Source organism: Nicotiana tabacum, chromosome 22, assembly GCF_000715075.1.
Source record: "Nicotiana tabacum cultivar K326 chromosome 22, ASM71507v2, whole genome shotgun sequence".
Lineage (NCBI taxonomy): Eukaryota > Viridiplantae > Streptophyta > Magnoliopsida > Solanales > Solanaceae > Nicotiana > Nicotiana tabacum.
The window spans coordinates 17,635,876-17,657,051 of NC_134101.1; the positions used below are offsets into that span (position 1 = coordinate 17,635,876).

General features: G+C 37.4%; 1 protein-coding gene across 1 annotated transcript; it reads left to right on the forward strand.

The window, feature by feature from the left end:
* Positions 1-1,466: 1,466 nt before the first annotated feature.
* Positions 1,467-2,449, forward strand: LOC107800993 (ethylene-responsive transcription factor ERF003). The gene is made up of 2 exons (XM_016624257.2): positions 1,467-1,720; positions 1,836-2,449. Exons 1-2 carry the CDS (start codon positions 1,638-1,640, stop codon positions 2,290-2,292), a joined length of 540 nt encoding a protein of 179 aa, XP_016479743.1. The 5' UTR covers positions 1,467-1,637; the 3' UTR covers positions 2,293-2,449.
* The last annotated feature ends 18,727 nt before the right edge of the window (positions 2,450-21,176 follow it).

A 21,176-nucleotide genomic window follows, 5' to 3' on the forward strand; every position in this document is an offset into this window, starting at 1 on the left:
ATATATAGCCAAGAGGCTTATCCGGATAAATAATTATGAGTTCAATTGAATCCATAGTTACCGTTATGTATTTTTTTCTTAAAAAATTATTAAATATATATAAATAATAAATGTGTTGATCCCATTAAATTAGATAAAATATGGTAAAATTGCAAATCTGAACTCAATAAATTAAAGTCCCGGATCCCTCTGCATATGGCTGCATCGTGCATGTGGAGATGACCTAACCCTGAATAGCTTGGAGGAAACAGATTTCCCTAACATGCATGTCAACATCATCCTTGTTTTACTCTTTGTATTGCGTTATCTAGCATGGCAATTTGAGAAATGACGGTCAAAAATTGCAGCTGCAGACCTACACACTTGCGAGAGAGAGAGAAAAAAAAATATATAGATTATTTGGAGAAATCACGCAGTCCAGTACGTAGTTTGTGCCCATGAAAATCTTGACCTTACGACGAGCGATAAGGACAGATTTCCTATGTTTAGTAAATGTGATGTGGCCATGTAATCCTGTCCCCAATCCAATAGTATATAATATCATATCTTCTACTAGTATTCATGTGTGTTGTGGTATAAGCCTATATTCCCAATATTCCTTTGATGTTAGGAAACTTTAATCTCAAGAAAGGTACCTCCACCTATCCTTTGAAATCATTGTTATTCATGAGAGTAGCTCTATTTACACATTGATTACTCTTTACATAATTTAGCAATAACCAAAAGCTGACTAATAAAACAAACAATAATTCACGTAAAAATTGTAAAAGATTTTACTTGTATAAATTATCAGAGTAATTTATACCGCCAATCATGCACACACATGCATATATATAATTGTCAAAACATGTTAGGCTTGTAATTACTAGTATCTACTATTCACATTTCTTTCTTCTCTTTTTTTAGACATTCTGGCACTATCCTTCACCAACAAAATATGCCCACAGTTGGCAGTACCATCTATCTTATCCCCTTTCTCTCTTCTGTTTTCCCCCTCTCCCCTCTCGATTTTTGTTTTCAAAATTTTAGTTCGAGCTTAGTTTCTATACATTAATAGTGTAGTTTTATGCTATCAGGTTAAGATGACATACATGTAATTGCGATCTATAGTAATCTTAATTTTGTAACCCAAAAGTATAATATGTTGTTATAATCGATTAAAATATATCGATAGTTTAAAATCATTGCACACAAATTAAAACTTTAAAATTCTATGTACTAATGATGTAAAAAATATTTTTATACTATCATGTTACTTATAAGGTAATTAAAGATTAAATCTCACAAATATTAACTAACTAATTAGTAACTTGATAAGATAGTATTATTGTACACCAATAACATAAAAAAATTTATACCGTCAATTATATAACTTAAATAGTTAAATCCATAAATTAAATCCTTTTTGGTTTTTCTATTGGGAAGGAACGGAAGAAAGGTATAGAAAACTTTGTGGGCCACATCCTACATTGATTGCCAGCTGAAGGCCGAAAAGAGCGCTTACAAATACCCCTTAAAGCTTTCAGCTCCATCCCCTTGTATCTATCATATCACCTCTGCTCTGCTAAAACTACTTTTCTTCTCCTAGGCATTTTCACAAACACTTTTATCAAACGTCTGTTGCTGCCAAATTCTCCATGTCTAGACCACAGCAACGATATCGTGGAGTCCGTCAACGACATTGGGGTTCTTGGGTTTCTGAAATTCGACATCCTTTATTGTAATTTCCTACTCTTACTCTCTTTAGTATAAAGCTTTATAATCATCTTCTTTTTTGAATATCGTAAATGAAACCGGAAAAAAGTGAACTTATATTGATTGATTGTGTAAAACAGGAAAACAAGAATATGGCTAGGCACATTCGAAACAGCAGAAGATGCGGCACGAGCATATGATGAAGCAGCAAGGCTCATGTGTGGACCAAGAGCGCGCACAAATTTCCCTTACAATGATAATGATTCTCAATCATTATCGACAAAGTATCTGTCTTCTGCTTTAATAGCTAAACTACAAAAATGCCAAATGAAGTCTCTTAATATGGGAAAAAGACCTGGAACGGCAAAATTAGAAGTTCAAGACAATCAGTTATATACACCTGTGAACAGGGGAGATAATGGGATTGGCAGAAGAAATGGGCAAATGAGTGTTGATATGACAACGAATCGGGTAGGTTATGAAGCAGATAGTAGTACACAAGAATTCAAGACACTGGAAGATCATCATATAGAGCAGATGATTGAGGAGTTGTTAGACTATGGATCAGTTGAGCTGTGTTCTGTTCTTCAAAATTAGGCCATGGCCCATGAAATGCAAATGTACCACTGCTCAATTACCTGTAATGAAATCCTTTCCTATTTCTCCTCTCTAATTCTTCACTCACTACCAAGTCTCGAATGTATAGTTGGTAGCTTAATTTCATTAGCACGATAATACTCGAGCTATTTCAGTATCCATAAGATTAGTTGGATTCTTTGTTCTTGCTTATGTGTTTGAGCATGATCATACTCCAACTTAATGAAGTCCGAATTCCTAATTGGCCGTAAAGCGAACAGAGTCGTATTCAGAATTAAACTTTTTGAGTTCAAGTTCAGAATTATACCACATTATGTCTAATTTACGGGGTTAAAAGCTTCTTTTTTTTCTTGTGCACTTATTTAGCTGAATGTTTAACACATATACAAGGATTAAGCCAAAGTTGTAACTTCTTTATTGTCTCCTTGGTCAGAGTTGGAGCGGCGTGATTTCTGCAAGGGTATTAACGTAATGAGTTTGTTAGTTAAAACAATTTTAACTAATTGTTCGTAATAATTTAAGTTAATAAGCTAAAAATGAGGCAAACATACTGCAATAAGTGATATTACACTGTGTATAAAAGCTACTTGCACGGTCAAGTATTATAAGTAAATCATTTTCTCACTTGGTTTGGAGTTTGGACTATACATAGCAGAACACAATAACGTCTTTTACAAGAATCCAGACTTGGTTAGATCTATGACACAAATTTCTTGGAAAGCTGCTTACTTTTTGACTATCTGACGCTTAATGATTAACAGCAATTTTTGGTTTTTTCTTACTTCGACTACCTGGTATTAATATGTTGAATCAAGAACCAAAGGTTCCAAGGAAACGTTTCCTGCTTTTGTAGAAATTTGTTATAGTAGAAACCATACGCTACATGAGGTTTAATTTGGTTTTGTAGAAATTGGTGGTAGCAAGTATATAGAAACACGGGCGGAGCTAGAGTGCCGGAAGTTTTGATTCGAACCCTGTATTTGTCTTAAAGATACATTGAATATATATAATTATTAATTTAGAACCTAGTAAATTAAAATGATAAGAAACCCGAACCCATAAACTTGAAATACTGGCTGCATAAGAAATATTGATACTTCATTAAAGAACATAGTATCTCCAAACTATCCTTTATCACATTTATAAATATTTTATTTAGTTAACACTCAACGATAAATTGGAATAGGTAAGGGTGATTTGAAAAGAAAAAAAAGCCACAAATACACCTTTTTTTTTCTAAACGTCAAATAAGTTTAAAAATTAGTTTTTCGGAACTAGAGTAGAGAGAGTAACTTATAAAGAAAGGACAAGTAAAATATTACTACCTCCGTTCCAATTTATGTGAACATATTTTTTTTTTGGTCCGTTCAAAAAAAAATGACCCCTTTCTAAATTTGGAAACAATTTTGCTTAAACTTACAATTCTACCGTTAATGAGAAACTTTTATAACCACACAAATACTCTGTGCCCTTTTTGAATTATTTAGGACCACAAATTCAAAAAAAATTCATTTTTTCTTAAACTCTGTGGTCAGTCAAACAGGTTCACATAAATTAAAACGGAGGGAGTACTAGAATAGAATAGTATATACTGGAACTACAGATCTAAATACTTGGAACTATCGGTCCTTCGCTTTTTTTGGTTGACAGAATCAGGCAAAAGAAATCTTAGCAAGGACTTAAGGGAATAAGGGATAAGTTTGTTAAAGAAATATTGTATGGTAATTAGTTGGAAACGTGGCCAAACAATAGTAGAAAGGTTTAAAGTAAAGTATTTAATAGACAGATTATATATGCTCTAGTTCTACCTCTTTCTTAATGTTAAAATTCCAAGATCATAGTCATGTGCTTTTCTATTTCTGATTCATATATTCCTAGTCGTTGTTTCTTGAAGATATGAATCAAAATGTGGACGGTTCATCGGATAAATTCCCCCCTTAAAGTATAAAAGCAATATATAAGTTTTTAAATTATTTTTCCGACTCATTTTAGGATACAATAAGTTGATATGGATTCTTTGCGGTAGGCTACTTTTTTTTTTTTTAATTATCAAAGGAACTGAGTGAAATGCATGAGAAGCAAAATAGTACCAAATATAAGTACTTCTTCTTAAATGGGTATCATAGACTAGTAGTAGTATCTTTTTCTTCTTCTTTAGTATCAAGGGATTACTATAACTCATATCATGTCATTTCGATTCAAGTTGCGACTGCTTAACTTGGAATTTCATTGCTTTCATCTAAGAGTATCAAATTCAATAAATTAACTGTTATTCAACTAGCACCAAATTATATAGTACAGGGAAATCTATTATGGGTAAACAGAAGTGGAGATAAGAAAAATAAATAACTCTTGCAGTCTGTAAATTGGAAAGGAAAAAATAAAAATAGTCACATCAATGTTTTCTTTATATATTCTTGAATATCATTTCTTAATATTGATGAGAGTCTATCAAAAACAATCTCTACTTTCACAAGGCAGAGGTAAGTTTCTCTGCGTGCACATTACCCTCCCGAGACCCCACTTAAGAACCTTCAAAGAATTATGAGCTATTTAACAGAAATAAAATGATACTATTCTTTGCCAAGTTGGTTGAAAATTAAAATTCATTTTTTGTATGGTAAAAAAATCGAGTCTAAACAATTTCTAGATCTGGTTAGGTGGAGTAATCACTATTGACTGATGAACAGTGTATATTGGGTAAGTGTTGTCCGCTCCCAAGTCCCATCTCGTCACATGTTTGTGATCTAAACTCCAAAAGAGGTTGCAACCCTTACCCAATACTTCAAGTAATCCCCTGCACATGGTATTCGCCTAGTTTTCTCTGTAGTAGACATTATACTCTTCAAACGGGGTTGTTTTATTGTTTCCCGTTGCATGTGGCTTTGTTGTTTTCTCATTCATTGAATTTTAATGACATGACAAGCAACGAGGAAATGTCTTAGCTATGGATTGAAGAACAGGACAAAGGCATGTTTTCATTAAAGGGAATTGTAATTTAAGGGGAAAATGAGAGACAAATTAATTAGAGTACTAAGCTAATCGGATTGCCTTAAAAGAGAAGTACCTTTTGGAAGCAAGAAGGAATAAAAAAGAAACTAAAAACTCTAATATACAATTATTAAATAATTGTAATAACACAATTCTCAAAATGTTCAGCCATTAGCCAAAGGTTCCATCCCTGCACGTGGGATTAGGTGAGCCAAGTAGAAGGTCAGCAAGGAATAAATAGCTTAGTAGAGGACCAGAGGACCGTTAATAAATAGTAAGGACAATTTATGTTATCAAAGTATAGGGTAAGAATTTTCTTCTGAGAAAGTATAACAGACGATAAAAGTTGAACAATAGTTAATAGTTCAGAGACAATTTCCGGTTAGTTATACATGCTCCGGAGATGAACACCCTCCGAATGATTTCCTTTACCTAGTCTCCTCCAAATAATTTGTAACGGTCTGACTTATCGTTTTGTGAATTGGCCTCCTGTTTAACGGTTTAAGGCACCGAGCAACATCGTAATATGTATTATAACGTGTGTGTGTGTGGTCGAGTTTAGTTTTTGGAAGATTCGGAATTAAAATGAAAGAACAATTCTTACTTTTGAAGTTTAAATGAAAATAATTGACCGGAGTTTTGACTTTTGAGCAAACAACTCCGAAATGGAATTTTAATGATTCCAATAGTTTCGTATGATGATTTCAGACTTAGGTGTATGTCCGAAATTGAATTTGGAAGTCCGTAGGTCAATTCGACGCATTTTGGCGAAAGTTGGAAAATGGAAGATTTTTAGAAAGTTTGACCGGGAGTTGACTTTATTGATATCAGGGTCGAAATTTGATTCCAAAAATTGGAACAAGTCCATTATGTCATTTATGATTCGTGTGCAAAATTTGAAGTCATTCCGGATTGATTTGATACGTTTCGACGCAAATTATAGAAGTTGGAAGATTTAAAAACTCATAATTCGATTCGAGCCGTGATTTATAATTTCGACGTTATTTGACGTGATTTGAAGTCTCGACTAAGTTCGTATTGTATTTTGAGACTTATTAGTATACTTGGTTAGGGTCCCATGGTGCTCAGATGAGTTTTGGATGGGGTTTTAACGCGTTTGGTATTTTGTTATTGTTTTGAGCATAAACATGTAATGATCCAAAGGTCTATTTTTAGTACTAGCTATTAAAATTCGATTTCGAGACTTTCGGGAGTTTAATAATGAATTATAAGAATGATCTGAAATATTTGGTCTAATTTCATCTAGTCGCGATTTGGTTTTTAGCGTGAAACACGAGTTAATTATTTAACGAGCAAAGTTGGTATCGTATTGAACACATTAGTTCTGAATTGAGTTTCGATTGAACGACTAGGTTCATATTAATATTTGTGACTCATAGGAACAAGAATCGTCAAATTCCGAGTTCGTATAATGGAGTTAGAGCTTTTTTAGTGAAAAATAAATTGCTGGTGTAAACAGTCCTCGTGCACACCTTTAACGACCAAATTTGGCACTGTTTGCGACGGAAACTGGACTTTTAGCGACCATATTAGTGTTTTTATTGGGAAGAACTTTAAGGATCAAAAATGGTCATTTCTTTCATTTCGTTTTGGATTTTTGGAGCACGGTTCTTGGGCGATTTTGAGGATTTCTTCAAGACATCAAATTGGATAAGTGTCCTATATCCGAAAGTGATTATATTTCATAAATTCATGGTTATATTCATCATTTAATTCGGATTTAAATGGAAGAAATTGAGATTTTTACATCTTTCCAAAAATGGAAATTTACTATTTGGAGGTCGAGTTGTTATCAGAATTTGATAAAATTGGTATGGTTGAACTCGTATCGGAATGGGTGTTTGGATTTCTTGAAAATTCTGTCTGTTTCTGAGAGGCGAACCCCGTGTTGACTTTCGGTTGACTTTTTAATGTGAAATTTTAAGTTGACATTATATTATCTAGAATTGTTTTCGATGAATTTTAATAAAGTTATACAATTAATTTGGATAGATTTGAGTTGTCCAGATGTTAATTTAAGCAAAAAGGTTATTTTGGAATATCGACCTAACTTCAAAATGTTAAGTATCTTGCCTAACCTTGAGTGGGGGAATTACCCCTTAGGCATTGAGTCTTATGTGGAAATTGTGTGATTGAAACCATGTACGCGAGGTGACGAGTACGTACTTGGATTATATGTGCAAATTATGTCAGTTAAAATTTATAGACACCCTTATGTATTAAATTGAAAAATTGTTGGAACTTATTCTTATAAAATTCTTTATTTGTCATGCCTCATTCCTTGCTTGTCGAAGTTATTTTTATATGATAATTTGGTATGATTGCCACTTTGATTTTTATGTGAAATGTCGTGATTGGTTGGGTTGGCATTTCTTGGAAATAATTTTATTATGGATTCCTTATCTGCAAGTAATTAATTAAATAAGTTTAAAATGAGGCATTAATATATATTTATCAAATATTTGGATTAAAGAAGGCGTTGTCCTATGCTGAGTTACTTTTCCATCTCTATTGTTATTTTTGAGGTTTTATATACGTTGTATGGAGCCTTGGGCTATTTGTTGTGAAATATATTAATTTTATTGTATCTTTGGAATTGGTTGTGGCCATTGGGCAATTTGTGATATGAATTGATTGTGTTGTGATAATATTTCGCGTAAATTATTGGGTGATTTGAGTTATTGTTATGCGAACATAAGGGTGACATTTCACTATTGATAATATGCAAATATAAGGGTGGCATATCACTTTTGTTATGTGTGTTGGGGTGTTGTATGGGATGAGAGATAAGGGAGGCTATTATAAAGAGAGATAAGGGTGGTTATAGGAGTGATAAAGGTGGCTATATGAGCGATAAGGGTAGCTATTGATATTGTTAGAGCGGAGGGATAAGGGTGACTATTACTATAGAGTGATACATGTGGCTATAGGAGAGATAAGGGTGGCTATTGTCAGGGATGATACGTGATGACGTGGGATTATTGTGTTGGTGATTTTTATGTGATGTTGTGATTTTTCTTGTGTTTATTTTTATCTCTTGTGCAACTTGTCTTGTTGTTTCGGTAGACTTGATAATAGTCTGATTCATGTTGAAAATGTGAGCCTATGGCTATTGCCGGGCGGTTTATATTATTGGCAAGTGAACTGTCCGTGCAGATGTGATATGAAATGTGGGCACGAGGTGCCGGAAAAGTATGATGATTTTATTATTGGCACGTGAGTTGTCCATGCGGCTATGAAAGAAATATGGGCACGAGGTGCCGGGAAAATATGATGATTTTATTCTTGGCACGTGAGTTGTCCGTGCGGTTGTGATAGAAATATGGGCACGAGGTGTCGTGAAAATATGAAATTGGGCTGAGACCTGTAATTTTTATGATTATGAAATGAGGTGTCACATGGTGACTTTTACTTGAAAGGAATTATATTCGAAAGATTTTACTTGAAAAGAATTATATTCGAAAGATTTTATTTGAAAGAATTATATTCGAAAGATATTTATTTAAAAGAATTATATTCGAAAGATATTTATTTGAAAGAATTATATTCGTAAGATATTTATTTGAAGAAAATATATTCGAGATAAATTTAATTGAAAGGATTACATTCTAAAGATTTTTATTTGAAAAACTTATAAATAAAAGATGTATATTTTGAAGGACTTGATTATTTGGTTGTACTTGTATTCATTATTCGTTTGAGCAATATTTATGGTGTTCTTGTTGCCTTGCTGTTTATATCACTAGTTGATTATTATTGCTATCACTATTATTTATTTTTTATTATTTTTGAATGCTATATTGCACAAATTATTAGACTAGTGAGTGTTTTGACTGTATCTCGTCACTACTCCACCGAGGTTAGTCTTGATACTTACTGGGTACCGACTGTGGTGTACTCATATTATATTTTTGCACATTTTTGTGCAGAGCCAGGTACTGGAGATATTGGATTCGAGTAGATTTAGTGCGTTGATCGCAAGGATTCAAGGTAGAGCTGCTTGGTCGTCGTAGTCACTTGGAGTCTTCCTATTTTATTGTACTCTTAATTATTATTCGAAGAATATTATATATTCGATCCTTGAGATCATTTCATTTATTCAGTTAAAGTTCATGACTCAGTATTACCAGTCTTGGGAGGTTGTTATAATTATTTTCGCTGTTAGTTTCGATTATCTACATAAAAAAAGGGATTGAATTGTTATTAAAATTGTCTTACCTAGTCTTAGAGACTAAAATTATATTCGAAAGATTTTATTTGAAAGAATTATATTCAAAAGATATTTATTTGAAAGAATTATATTCGAAAGATATTTATTTGAAAGAATTATATTTGTAAGATATTTATTTGAAGGAAGTATATTCAAGATATATTTAATTGCAAGGATTACATTCTAAAGATTTTTATTTGAAAAACTTATAGATGAAAGATGTATATTTTGAAGGTCTTGATTAATTCGTTGTACTTGTGTTCATGATTCGTTTGAGCAATATTTATAGTGTTCTTAATGCCTTGCTGTTTATATCACTAGTTGATTATTGTTGCTATCACTGTTATTTGTTTTCTATTATTTTTGAATGCTATATTGCATAGGTTATTAGACCAGTGAGTGTCTTGACTGTACCTCGTCACTACTGCACCGAGGTTAGTTTTGATACTTACTGGGTACCGAGTGTGGCGTACTCATACTACACTTCTGCATATTTTTGTGCAGAGCCAGGTAGTAGAGATGTTGGACTCGAGCAGAGTTATTGTGTTGATGGCAATGATTCAAGGTAGAGCTGCTTGGTCGTCGCAGTCCCTTAGAGTCTCCCATTTTATTGTACCGTTAATGATTATTTTAAGAATATTGTATATTCGATCCTTGAGATCATTTCATGTATTCGGTTAGAGTTCGTGACTCAGTATTACCAGTCTTTGGAGGTTGTTATAATTATTATCGTTGTTGGCTTCGATTATCTATATAAAACAAATTGGCTTGAATTGTTATTAAAATCATCATACCTAGTCTTAGAGACTAAGTGCCATCACGATGCCTGTGGTGGGATTTTGTGTCGTGACAAGTTGGTTCAGAGCTCTAGGTTCATAGGTTCTATGAGTTACAAACGAGTTTAGTAGAGTCTTGTAGATTGGTACATAGACGTCTGTATTTATCTTCAAAAGGCTACAGAACTGTTAGAAAATTTCCATTTCTTTCATTCTTGTCGTGCTGAATTTGTTGATTTTGGAATTTGAGCCTTTGTATCTCTATTCTCTAACAGATGGTGAGGACACCTGCTATCGGGTCAGCTGAGAAGACACCCGCATATGCTGCTAGGGCCGCGAGAGGATGGGGCCGAGGTAGAGGCCGAGGAAGGGCACATGCCACAGCTAGAGCACCTGTCAGAGAAGCAGTTGAGGAGCCACCAGTAGCTCCAGTTGAGGTACAGGCACGAAAGACACCTGTTGTTACCCCAGACTTCAGGAGACTTTAACACAGTTCCTGAATATGTTTGGTACATTAACTCAGGTGGGATTGATCTCCGTTTCACCAAATATTTCACAGATAGGGGGAAGAGCTCAAACTTCTACCGCCCGTACTCCAGAGCAACATGTTCACATTAGTCAGATTTCGGGTGTGGTGCTGGTACAACCTGTTATTCCGGTTCAGTCTGAGATCAGCCTAGAGGCATCATAAGAGGAACAAAAGAGACTTGAGAGATTTAAGAGGTATAGCCCTCCTACTTTCAGTGGCACAACTACAATGGATGCCCATGGATTTCTAGAAAAGTGTCACCGTATTATCCGCACCATGGGTATTGAGGAAGTGAGTGGAGTTGCCTTTACTACATCTTAGTTGTCAGGAGCAGCGTATCGGTGGTGGCAAGTTTATGAAGAAGGTAGACCAGCCGAGGCAATGCCACCAACTTGGGCTCAATTTTTGGATATGTTTTTGAAAGAATTTGTTCCCCAGACTATTCGGGATGTGTGACGCATAGAGTTTGAACGGTTGTGTCAGGGAACCATGACTGTGTCAGAATATGCTATGAGGTTTAATCAGTTAGGCCGCCATGCACCTACCTTGGTTCCTACAGTTAGAGAGCGAGTCTGCAGATTCATTGAAGGGCTCGATTATGATTTTAAAATATGTATGGCTCGAGAGTTGTAGACTGACATTCCATTTCAGCAAGTAGTAGAGCTTGCCAGGATGCTAGAACGTGTTCGAAGTGAGTAAAAGGAGTCTAAGGAGGCCAAAAGGTATCAGAACTCTAGAGGATTCAGTAGATTCTACTATGCTGCTATGACTCATCAGGGCGAAGGCTCAGGCAGCCGGTCAGCCCAGTCCGCAATTCAAAATACTCGTAGTGCTCTAGTTAGTACTTTTAGTGCACCACCGGCACGGGGTTTTTACAGTGATTATTCTAGTTATCCGGTACAGCCTCAGTATGAGCAGTCGCGCCCGCAGAGGGGTTATTATGAGTGTGGTGATACCAGGCACATAATTAGAGATTATCCCAGACTTGGGAGAGGTGAATTTCATCAGAACATTCAGGCTACAGGCTTTGTTCCAGTTAATACTCCACGTGCACAACCAGTTAGGGGTGGAGGACAGGCGGGCAGAGGTGCCCAAGAAGGGGAGGTACGGTCTGTTGATATAATTGCTATGAATTGGTTGGGGCCGTTACACTAGATGGTGTCCTTACAGGTATGAGTTAATTCATAATAAAGAAGCACTATTCTTATTATGATTCGATTCCGATTATCTAGGTGAGAGATCCTTTCATGCTCCTTATATGGTGGATTTGTGAATTTGTACTCTACTCCCGTGCTTATCCATGTTGGGAGTTTTGATGATGTTAGCCCGTGTCTATCATTTTGTTTTTACACTATTGAGGGATATGAGTCCAAACATGACTTTCTATTACTCACTACGGTAGGTTTTGATATAAATTCGAGATAGTTTGATTAAAAAATTGTGAATTATATGCCCTACCAATATGAGGGTTCATTATGTGTTGTGAAATTATTTATCGGAATTTATGAAATGAAGAAAAAGAAATGGAATTTTTTTGTTGGGACAACGTGCATGATACTTGTGATTTAGAGTTGAGGATGTGATCCGTGTGGTTAAATTTATGTGTTCAAATTCTCCCTTTGTGAAATTAAATTTGTACTATAGTACTAATAGGGAGTCATGCATGTTAGGCTTATTTGATAACTCTTTTATGTATTTTTATGTGCATATTTAACCATATTCGTGCTATAATTTTTGAGTTTTAGCCTACGGGATGTGTGTCCATGTGGCGTTAATATGACTTGTTAATTCAGGTAAATAGTTATGAGGTATTCATGCCTCGCAATTTGCTGTCAGTGTTATAAAAATTTGAAATGAGGTTTTGGTTAATATGAGGTTAATTGACGATGTTGAAATTAATTATGAACAACTATTATGACTAGAGATGTGGTTATGGGCATACATATGATGTGTGCATAGGCACGAGTTGCTACAGCCGGTTGAGACTAACACGGTGTGTTGATATAAAAAAAGCGAAACTTTCAAAATTAATTTGGGTGTGAGAAATTTGGTTTTAAAGTTTATAAATGTAGATAAAAGAAATAATCTCAATTGAGATGGTGTTGTCGGATCCATGTTAAATTTGAGGTGATGTGGGATCACCCGCGAGTATGTGTGTAATAATACACTCAGTAATTTAATGTCCTCAAAATAATTTTTGGCACGTTTGAGGACGAATGTATGTTTTAAGAGGGGGAGAATGTAACGACCCGACTTGCCATTTTGTGAATTAGCATCCCGTTTAATGGTTTAAGGCACCTAGCAGCATCGTAATATGTATTATAACGTATGTGTGTGGTCGAGTTTGGTTTTCAGAAGATTCAAAATTAAAATGAAAGAACAATTCTTACTTTTGAAGTTTAAATGAAAAGAGTTGACATGAGTTTTGACTTTTGAGCAAACGACTCCATAATGGAATTTTAATGATTCCTATAGTTTTGTATGGTGATTTCAGACTTAGGCGTATATTCGGATTTGGATTTGGAAGTCCGTAGGTCAATTCGACGCATTTTAGCGAAAGTTGGAAAATAGAAAAATTTTAGAAAGTTTGATCGGGAATTGACTTTATTGATATCGGGATCGAAATTTGATTCTGGAAATTGAAACAGCTCCATTATGTCATTTATGACTCGTGTGCAATATTTGAAGTCATTTCAGATTGATTCGATATGTTTCGGCGCAAATTATAGAAGTTGGAAGATTTTAAAACTCATAATTCGATTCGAGGTGCAATTCATAATTTCGACGTTGTTTGACGTGGTTTGAAGCCTCGACTAAGTTCGTATTATATTTTGGAACTTGTTAGTATACTTGATTGGGGTCCATGGGGCTCGGGATGAGTTTTGGATGGGTTTTTAATGGGTTTGGTGTTTTGTCATTGTTTTGAGTATAAACATGTAATGATCCAAAGGTCTATTTTTAGTTTTAGAGATCAAAATTTGATTTCGAGACTTCCGAGTGTTTAATAATGAATTATAGGAATGATCTGAAATATTTGGTCTAATTTCATCAAGTCGCGATTGGGTTTTTACCGCGAAACATGAGTTAATTATTTAACGAGCGAAGTTGGTACCGCATTGAGCAAATGAGCTCTGAATTGAGTTTTGATTGAACGACTAGGTTTGTATTATTATTTGTGACTCATAGGAACAAGAATCGTCGAATTCCGAGTTTGTATGATGTAGTTAGAGCCTTTTAGTGAAAAATAAATTGCTGGTGTAAACAGATTTGGTGCGCACCTTTAGCGACCAGATTTGGTACTGTTAGCGAAGGGAACTAAACTTTTAGTGACCATATTAGTGTTTTTATTGGGCAGAACTTTAAGGACCAAAAATGATCATTTCCTTCATTTCGTTTTCGATTTTTGGAGCACGGTTTTTGGGCAATTTTGAGGATTTCTTCAAGACTTCAACTTGGGTAAGTTTCAAGCAACAACTTAGGCAGATGTCCACAACCGGTATGAGTCAAAGATTAGGAATGAAGATGATCAGGTTGACTTCCCTTCATCAGTAAAGGGGCGGGAGAAGGGCAAGGAAAAAATAAAAGACGATATCGACTCAAATAGACGAGTTTCAAGGGGTCAGTTTCTACTCTACGAGCAGACGGAAGGTCACAGCAGGAGCTTCCGATTGGTGGACAAGTTTACCAATAACAGGAGAACTAACCGCGGGCAGAATAACAGATCGCTGTAGGATAGTGAGACCCCGAGAATGCAACAGTACGTGGAAAAGGTTCAGGTCTTGTTGTCACGATTCTGGGAGTAGTCAATAGCCCACATCCTGAGGGAAGAAAATGCAAAAGCAGATGCTTTAGCAAATCTGGGCTCATCAACAGAAATTTAGGGACCAGAATCGGGGGTAGTAGTTCAACTGATGAAATCATCCTTAGAGAGGAATGGTTACTATGAGGTGAATTCGACCAACCTGGTATGGTACTGGTGGAACGAGATAATTGATTATCTCGAACATGGGAAACTACCCAAAGAACCCAAGGCATCAAGAGCGATGCGCACCAAAGCCGCGCGATACAGCTTCGAGAAAGGCCAATTATACAAAAAAGCATTCCAAGGCCCGCTGTCCCGATGCTTAGAAGCGTCTGAAGCCAGCTACATCATGAGAGAAATCCATGAAGGAATATGTGGCAACCACTTGGATGCAGATTTTTTGGTGCTGAAATTAGTCCGAGCAGGGTATTATTGGCCCCGTATAGGTCTAGATGCCAAGGACTTTGTACGAAAATGTGATAAGTGCCAACGCCACGCACCACTTGTACATCAACCACCAGAACCACGACATTTAATTCTGTTCCCGTGGCCATTCATGAAATGGAGAATGGACATCGTCGGACCGCTACCATCGCCTACGGGGAAAAGTAAGATTTCTTTTAATTTTGACTGACTATTTTTTCAAATGGGTGGAAGCAGGTCCTTACCAAAAGATTGAAGAACGCGAAGTGGTCGACTTCTTATGGGAGAATATAATATGCAGGTTCGGAATACCTAAGGAGATTGCATGCGACAACGGGCCACAATTTATCGGCGCAAAAGTCACAAAATTCCTTAATGATTTGAAGGTAAAAAGGATTACCTCGTCACTGTACCATCCGAGCGCAAACGGACAAGCAGAGTCAAAAAACAAAACAATTGTGCAAAATTTGAAGAAAAGGCTAGAAGCAGGAAAAGGCCGCTGGCCCGAGGAATTGCCTGGGGTATTCTGGGACTACCGAACAGCTATCAAATCAAGCATATGAGAAACTCCTTTTTCCCTTGTGTACATCATAGAAGCTTTGATACTAGTGGAAGTGGAAGAGCCCACTTTAAGGTATTCCCAGATAAATGAAGAATCAAATAACGAGGCAATGCTAATCAACCTAGAACTGCTTGAGGGATGTAGGGACCTTGCACATGTCAGAATGTCAGCTCAAAATAAGAGGATAAAGCGGTATTACAATCAAAGAACCGACATTCGTTACTTTAAAGTAGGGGACTTGGTCTTGAGTAAGGTGACTCAAAACACCCGAGAACTCTACACCGACAAGTTAGACTCTACATGGGAAGGCCATTACGGGGTTTCAGCTATCACCGATAAAAGGTCATATGAGTTGGAAAAACACAACGGAGACAAGTTTCCCAGTAACTGGAACGTGGCTCATCTGAAAAAATATTACTGCTGACAAACAACAGTCAGACGGAAAGTATGTGCTGCACTCTTTTATCCTCCGTTCTGCTTTTTATCCCAATTGGGTTATTTTCAGGCAAGGTTTCTTAATGAGGCAATGACCACAAGCATACTACAAAAACAACAGTAATAAGACCTTTTGATAACAAGTTTTTATTCGGGGGGTGATAAGATAATCTTTGCTTCGTTAGCAAATTCCCACCAGGAAGTTAAGAGTGCTACCGAACAAAGGTTACACGATCGTTCACGAGCACAAACCACTAGAGGATTTTCAGGTATTCCTTTGCTCGACAGCATGAATTCCTAAGGGGAAAGCAAAATATGTTACCGAGCGAAGGGTTACATAGCAATTCATCGATGGAACCTTCGAAGATACAAGACATCCAGTGTTCCAACATGCATTCTTCGCATTAGAACACTGGGGGGATGTAATGATATGATTACAAGACAACACTAAATGCCACGTCAACCGGGAATGAAAATCCGGTAAGACAACATTGAATACCACATCATCGGGGAACGAAAATCCGGCAAGGCAACACTAAATATCACGCATCATCGGGACCGAGGACTGCACAGCCAGCCCTGAAGAAATAAGTTATACAAGATAGCCACAAGTCATGGAAACTTCTTTTCTACATCGCAAAATGCATATGTAAACTATGAAAATAGAAGGAATGAAATGAAATCCTTTTGCTTTTATCTTGTTTCTTGCCTACACGATGAGCTAATTTTGTCATTTGAAAGTTAAACAAGTACTTCAAATGTTAGTGCTGTAATGAACATGAGATGTCCTCTTCAAGAGCACCGTAAATATAAGAGGGCCCTCTCTTATAAAAACCCTCATGTTAAAGGGTTAGTTCCGGAAGAATATATCCCCTGAACCAAAAATGCTATCGGGGAGAAATACACCTAAAGCCACATATAAAAAATATACAGAAACCAAACTTGCGCAAATACTTATAAAAACTCTCTTGTTAAAGGGTTAGTTCCGGAATAATATATCCCCGGAACAAAAAATGCTATCGGTAAAAAATACACCCGAAGCCACATACGAAAAAGATGCAGAAACCAAACCTACGCAAATACTTATTGAAACCCTCATGTAAAAGGAATAATTCCCGTAGACAGAAGTGCATCGAAGAAAATGCATCCGAGACCATATGCAAAAAAGCAGGAAGACATGTACAAGGGTTAAAAAACTTGAACATATATCCAAGCAAAGTAAGACTCAGCCAAATAGTTGAGAAATAATACGTCTTTATTTACAAAGGTTTACCAAAAGGAAATACAAGACATGGAAAGAAAAGGCTAAACTACAGCGTCGCCAGAATCAGAAGGAAGAGAAGTATTTGCATCCTCGGGAGCAGTAGCTGGTTCAACCGATGGCTCAACATCTTCGTCAGCTTGATCTTTGGCATCATCGTCTTTCGATTCCTCTTCAGTGTCCAAAATCTCGGAACCAGAATCAGAAGGACCTGGAACATCAGACCGCGCTATGAGTCCATTTTTTGCAACCAACTCAAGTTCGCATGCCTTAGCGATTTCGGCATCAATATCAATAATGCCAGCTTTGGCTGCTTCCAAGATTTTTCTCATCATGATGTACATGGCATAAGTTTTTTCAACAATAAGGGAAGCCTCTCGGTGCCTGAGTTCTTCTTTGAGTTGAGCGGTCTCGGCAGAAAGATTATCCCGGGTGGAGCTAATAGACTGGAGGCTAACATCGAGATCACGGACAGTTGAACTATAGAGCCTATTGTGCTCGATAGTTTTCTTATACTTCTCCTCCAACCGAACATATCTTGCCTCCGCAGCAGTAAGATCTTCGACCTTATAATTCAAGGCTGCTTCTAAATTAGTTACCCTTTCGACAATAGCAGCCTCACGGTCATTGGCAACAAGAATGGCATCCTGGACCTCAGCCCTTTTAGCTTTGACTTCATCAAAACTAGTCCTCAGCGGCCTAATTTCGTGGCTAAGGATCTCTACTTCCTGCTCACTTTGTTGTAAGCGGGCTTCCAAAGCAACGACTTTAGTAGGCCTGGTTTCCACTTCCGAGAGGCGAAGAACGATCTAGTCCTGTTCAGCCAAAAGTCGATCCCGCTCCGAAGAAAGTTCCTTATTATCACGAATTAACTATTGTAGGCCCTCGGAAGCAAGAAAATTGGCCTACAAGATTAGAAGAGGTAAAATTTAAAATGTATTCATTCAAAAGCTGAGAAATAGCAGAGAAAGACAGAAATATACCACTACGGCATTCTGCATGGCCTTGTTCAACAAACACTCTCCCGAGAGTGTCTAAATCTTTTCCCAATCCTTCTCTGAAGCCAAGGGCTTCAGATAATTTGCAAGATCCACCGGACGGGAAAGAAGGTTGCACCCGGTAGAGACCGAAAGGGTAACACTCCTCCTACTCTGAGGATCTTCAGAAGGGGCAACATAATTTTCCCCCAAATTCCCATGAACAGGGGACGGAGGAAGAGGAACGCCTTCAGCACGGTCAGGTGCGGCCGTTGGAGATGATGTTGTCGGTAGAAGCGTGGATGAAGATGGAAATGATGTAGCAGCTGGTGGTGGCGAAAAAGGTGATGATAAAGCCGGTGAAGAAGAAGAAAGGGAAACAGCTACACCAAAGGCAACACTGATAGTTGGGTGTTCACCGATCGAGGACGGCAAGGACCCGATACTCTGCCTCGCAGTACCAGATACATCATCCTGGGTGAGTGTGACTGCATCAACAGGTTGAACATCCTGTTGAGAGGATAAGGATCGTTGTCTTCTATGAATAGAAGCTCCCTCATTGCTAGCTTCTTCATCATCAATCAGTACGGTGTCTATGACCGGCCCGGAGGGAGGACCGGCCAACGTCACCACCTGGGATGATTCGGGGCCATAAACCTTTGCCCTCTTATTCTTCTCCCTGGATGTAGAAGAACACCTTCTTCTTGGTTGCTTGTTCTCTATCCGGGGACTCTACGAAGAAATATTTGCGCCCGGAGTAGACCAGAGGCACCCGTTCGAGCAAGCGCCTCCTGGAGAAGCCTCGCCGCATTAGCAGAGTCGACCAAAACATCCTCTTCGGGGATCTCAACTGAGCCCGGGGGTAGACCTAATTTGACAAACAAGTTAGGATATTTCGGGTTACCATGATTTTTGGCCTTCCACCCTTATTTAATGGACAGTTCTTTCCACAAGCGAATTTCGGGCGTGGTGATGTCCAAGATCTTTTGAACCCACCGGTCCAAGCCTTCTACCACCGATGGGGCCCATCGGGTCACTATAACATACATAAGCTTAAAGATCAATACAGGCGTAAAAAACATTTAGAAGGGGATAACGTATTGAAAGAAACTCACGGGAATGGCTCCAAGCAACCGGAAAGGATGAGGCCGTTGTTGGAATAATTTCACTAGAGGCAACTACAACAAACCGTTCCATCCAACCTCGGTCATTGTCATCATCCATGCTGGAAATGAAAGCATGGTGACCATTCTTGCAAAAATTTATCACCATCCCCCCGCGGAAGATCTTGGGGGAGTACAGATTCATCATATGAGCCAGGGTCAGCTCTTCAATGGTTTCAAAGCACAGGCGCCAAAGGCAGGCAATCATCCTCCACACGGAGGGGCTTACCTGTGCCAAACATACCTGGCAGCGAAGGTAAAATTCCGCAATCACGGAATCAAGCTCCCCACTCAAAGAGAACGTACCCAAGGTAAAAGGGTACGTGTAAAAATATGTGAAACCCTCTCTGGGAAGGGTCACTCGGTCAGATAGGTCGGGAGCGATGATATCCAAATTCGGGCAGCAGCAGCTTTCCTTCACAGTAGGGATACTGGAAGGACGAATGAAATATAGATACCTACTAACCGCCCATGTACGAGGCTTATCAGTGAGAAATTTCTCCTCCAAATCCTTCAAAGTACTAAGCCTTTTGGGGATTATGAAAGTTACTGTTGGGGGAGTAAAATCTTTATTTTTGTTCTTATTTTTTGAAGAACTAGAACATTTAGATGAAGAAGCCATTAGAAGAGGGGAAGAAGAAATTTTGTGTTTGGAAAATATTAGAGAAGAGATGAAGAGCAAGAATGCAGGTTGGAAGTTCAAGCAACTGGTAAGACCCAAAGGAAAAGGGAGTTGATACGTATAGGTAAATTTTTGGGCGGCTAAAATACTTGGCTCTAATTACCTCGATAACAGGCAGAAGGCATTCTAAATCATAGGAGGACACGTGTTCTAGGCATTAAATGCGGGGAAACAGACATCTAATCAACCGTTAGTAACCTATAAAAGAGATTATAGTAATTCCCGCCAAAAGGGGATTCTCACCAACTTTCCGGTAACACAAAGTTATGTTACCGAAAAGCAGGGGGACTATCTGTATCTGGTAAAATACGTTATGCTACGTGGCCACCTAAGAAGGGAACACGTGGAATCAAAACTGTAAGGATAGAAAATCGGGCACAACTACCTCGTGTATCACCGAGAAAGGCAAGTTCGTAAGGGCATTAAGCATGCTGCGCCCAATGGCATTTAATGAAGAATATTCTACGACATTAGAGAGTAACGACTCATTAAAGAAATCTGAGCATTTATGTTTACCGTTAGGTTTCCATTATCACACTCCAATAATTGTAATTAGTGGTGGGCCCGACCATTACGCTCATTGAGCTATAAATAATAGGCTCAACTATCATTGTAAGGAACGATTTTTCTGGAATACATTGACTAAATTCTATACAACAATCTGATACCTTTTTTTTTTCTCTTTCTCGCTTGTTAATCTTATCATCATTGTGTCCGAAAACCTTGTTCCCGGGCTCTTCGAATCCATCATTTCGTTTACATTTTGAGCTAAGTATCTTAAATCTAATAGATTAATTCATTATCTTTGGGATTAAATTGATTCGTCTCTCTAGAAACCACGAACAAATTCAAGTGTACCGTTTTACGGGCAAACAATTATATTATCCAAAATTATTTTTGATAAATTTTAATGAAGTTATATAATTAATTTGGATAGATTTGAGTTGTCCAGAGGTCAATTCAAGCAAGAAGGCTATTTTGAAATATTGGCCTAACTTCAAAAAGGTAAGTATCTTGCCTAACCTTGAGTGGAAGAATTACCCCTTAGGTAT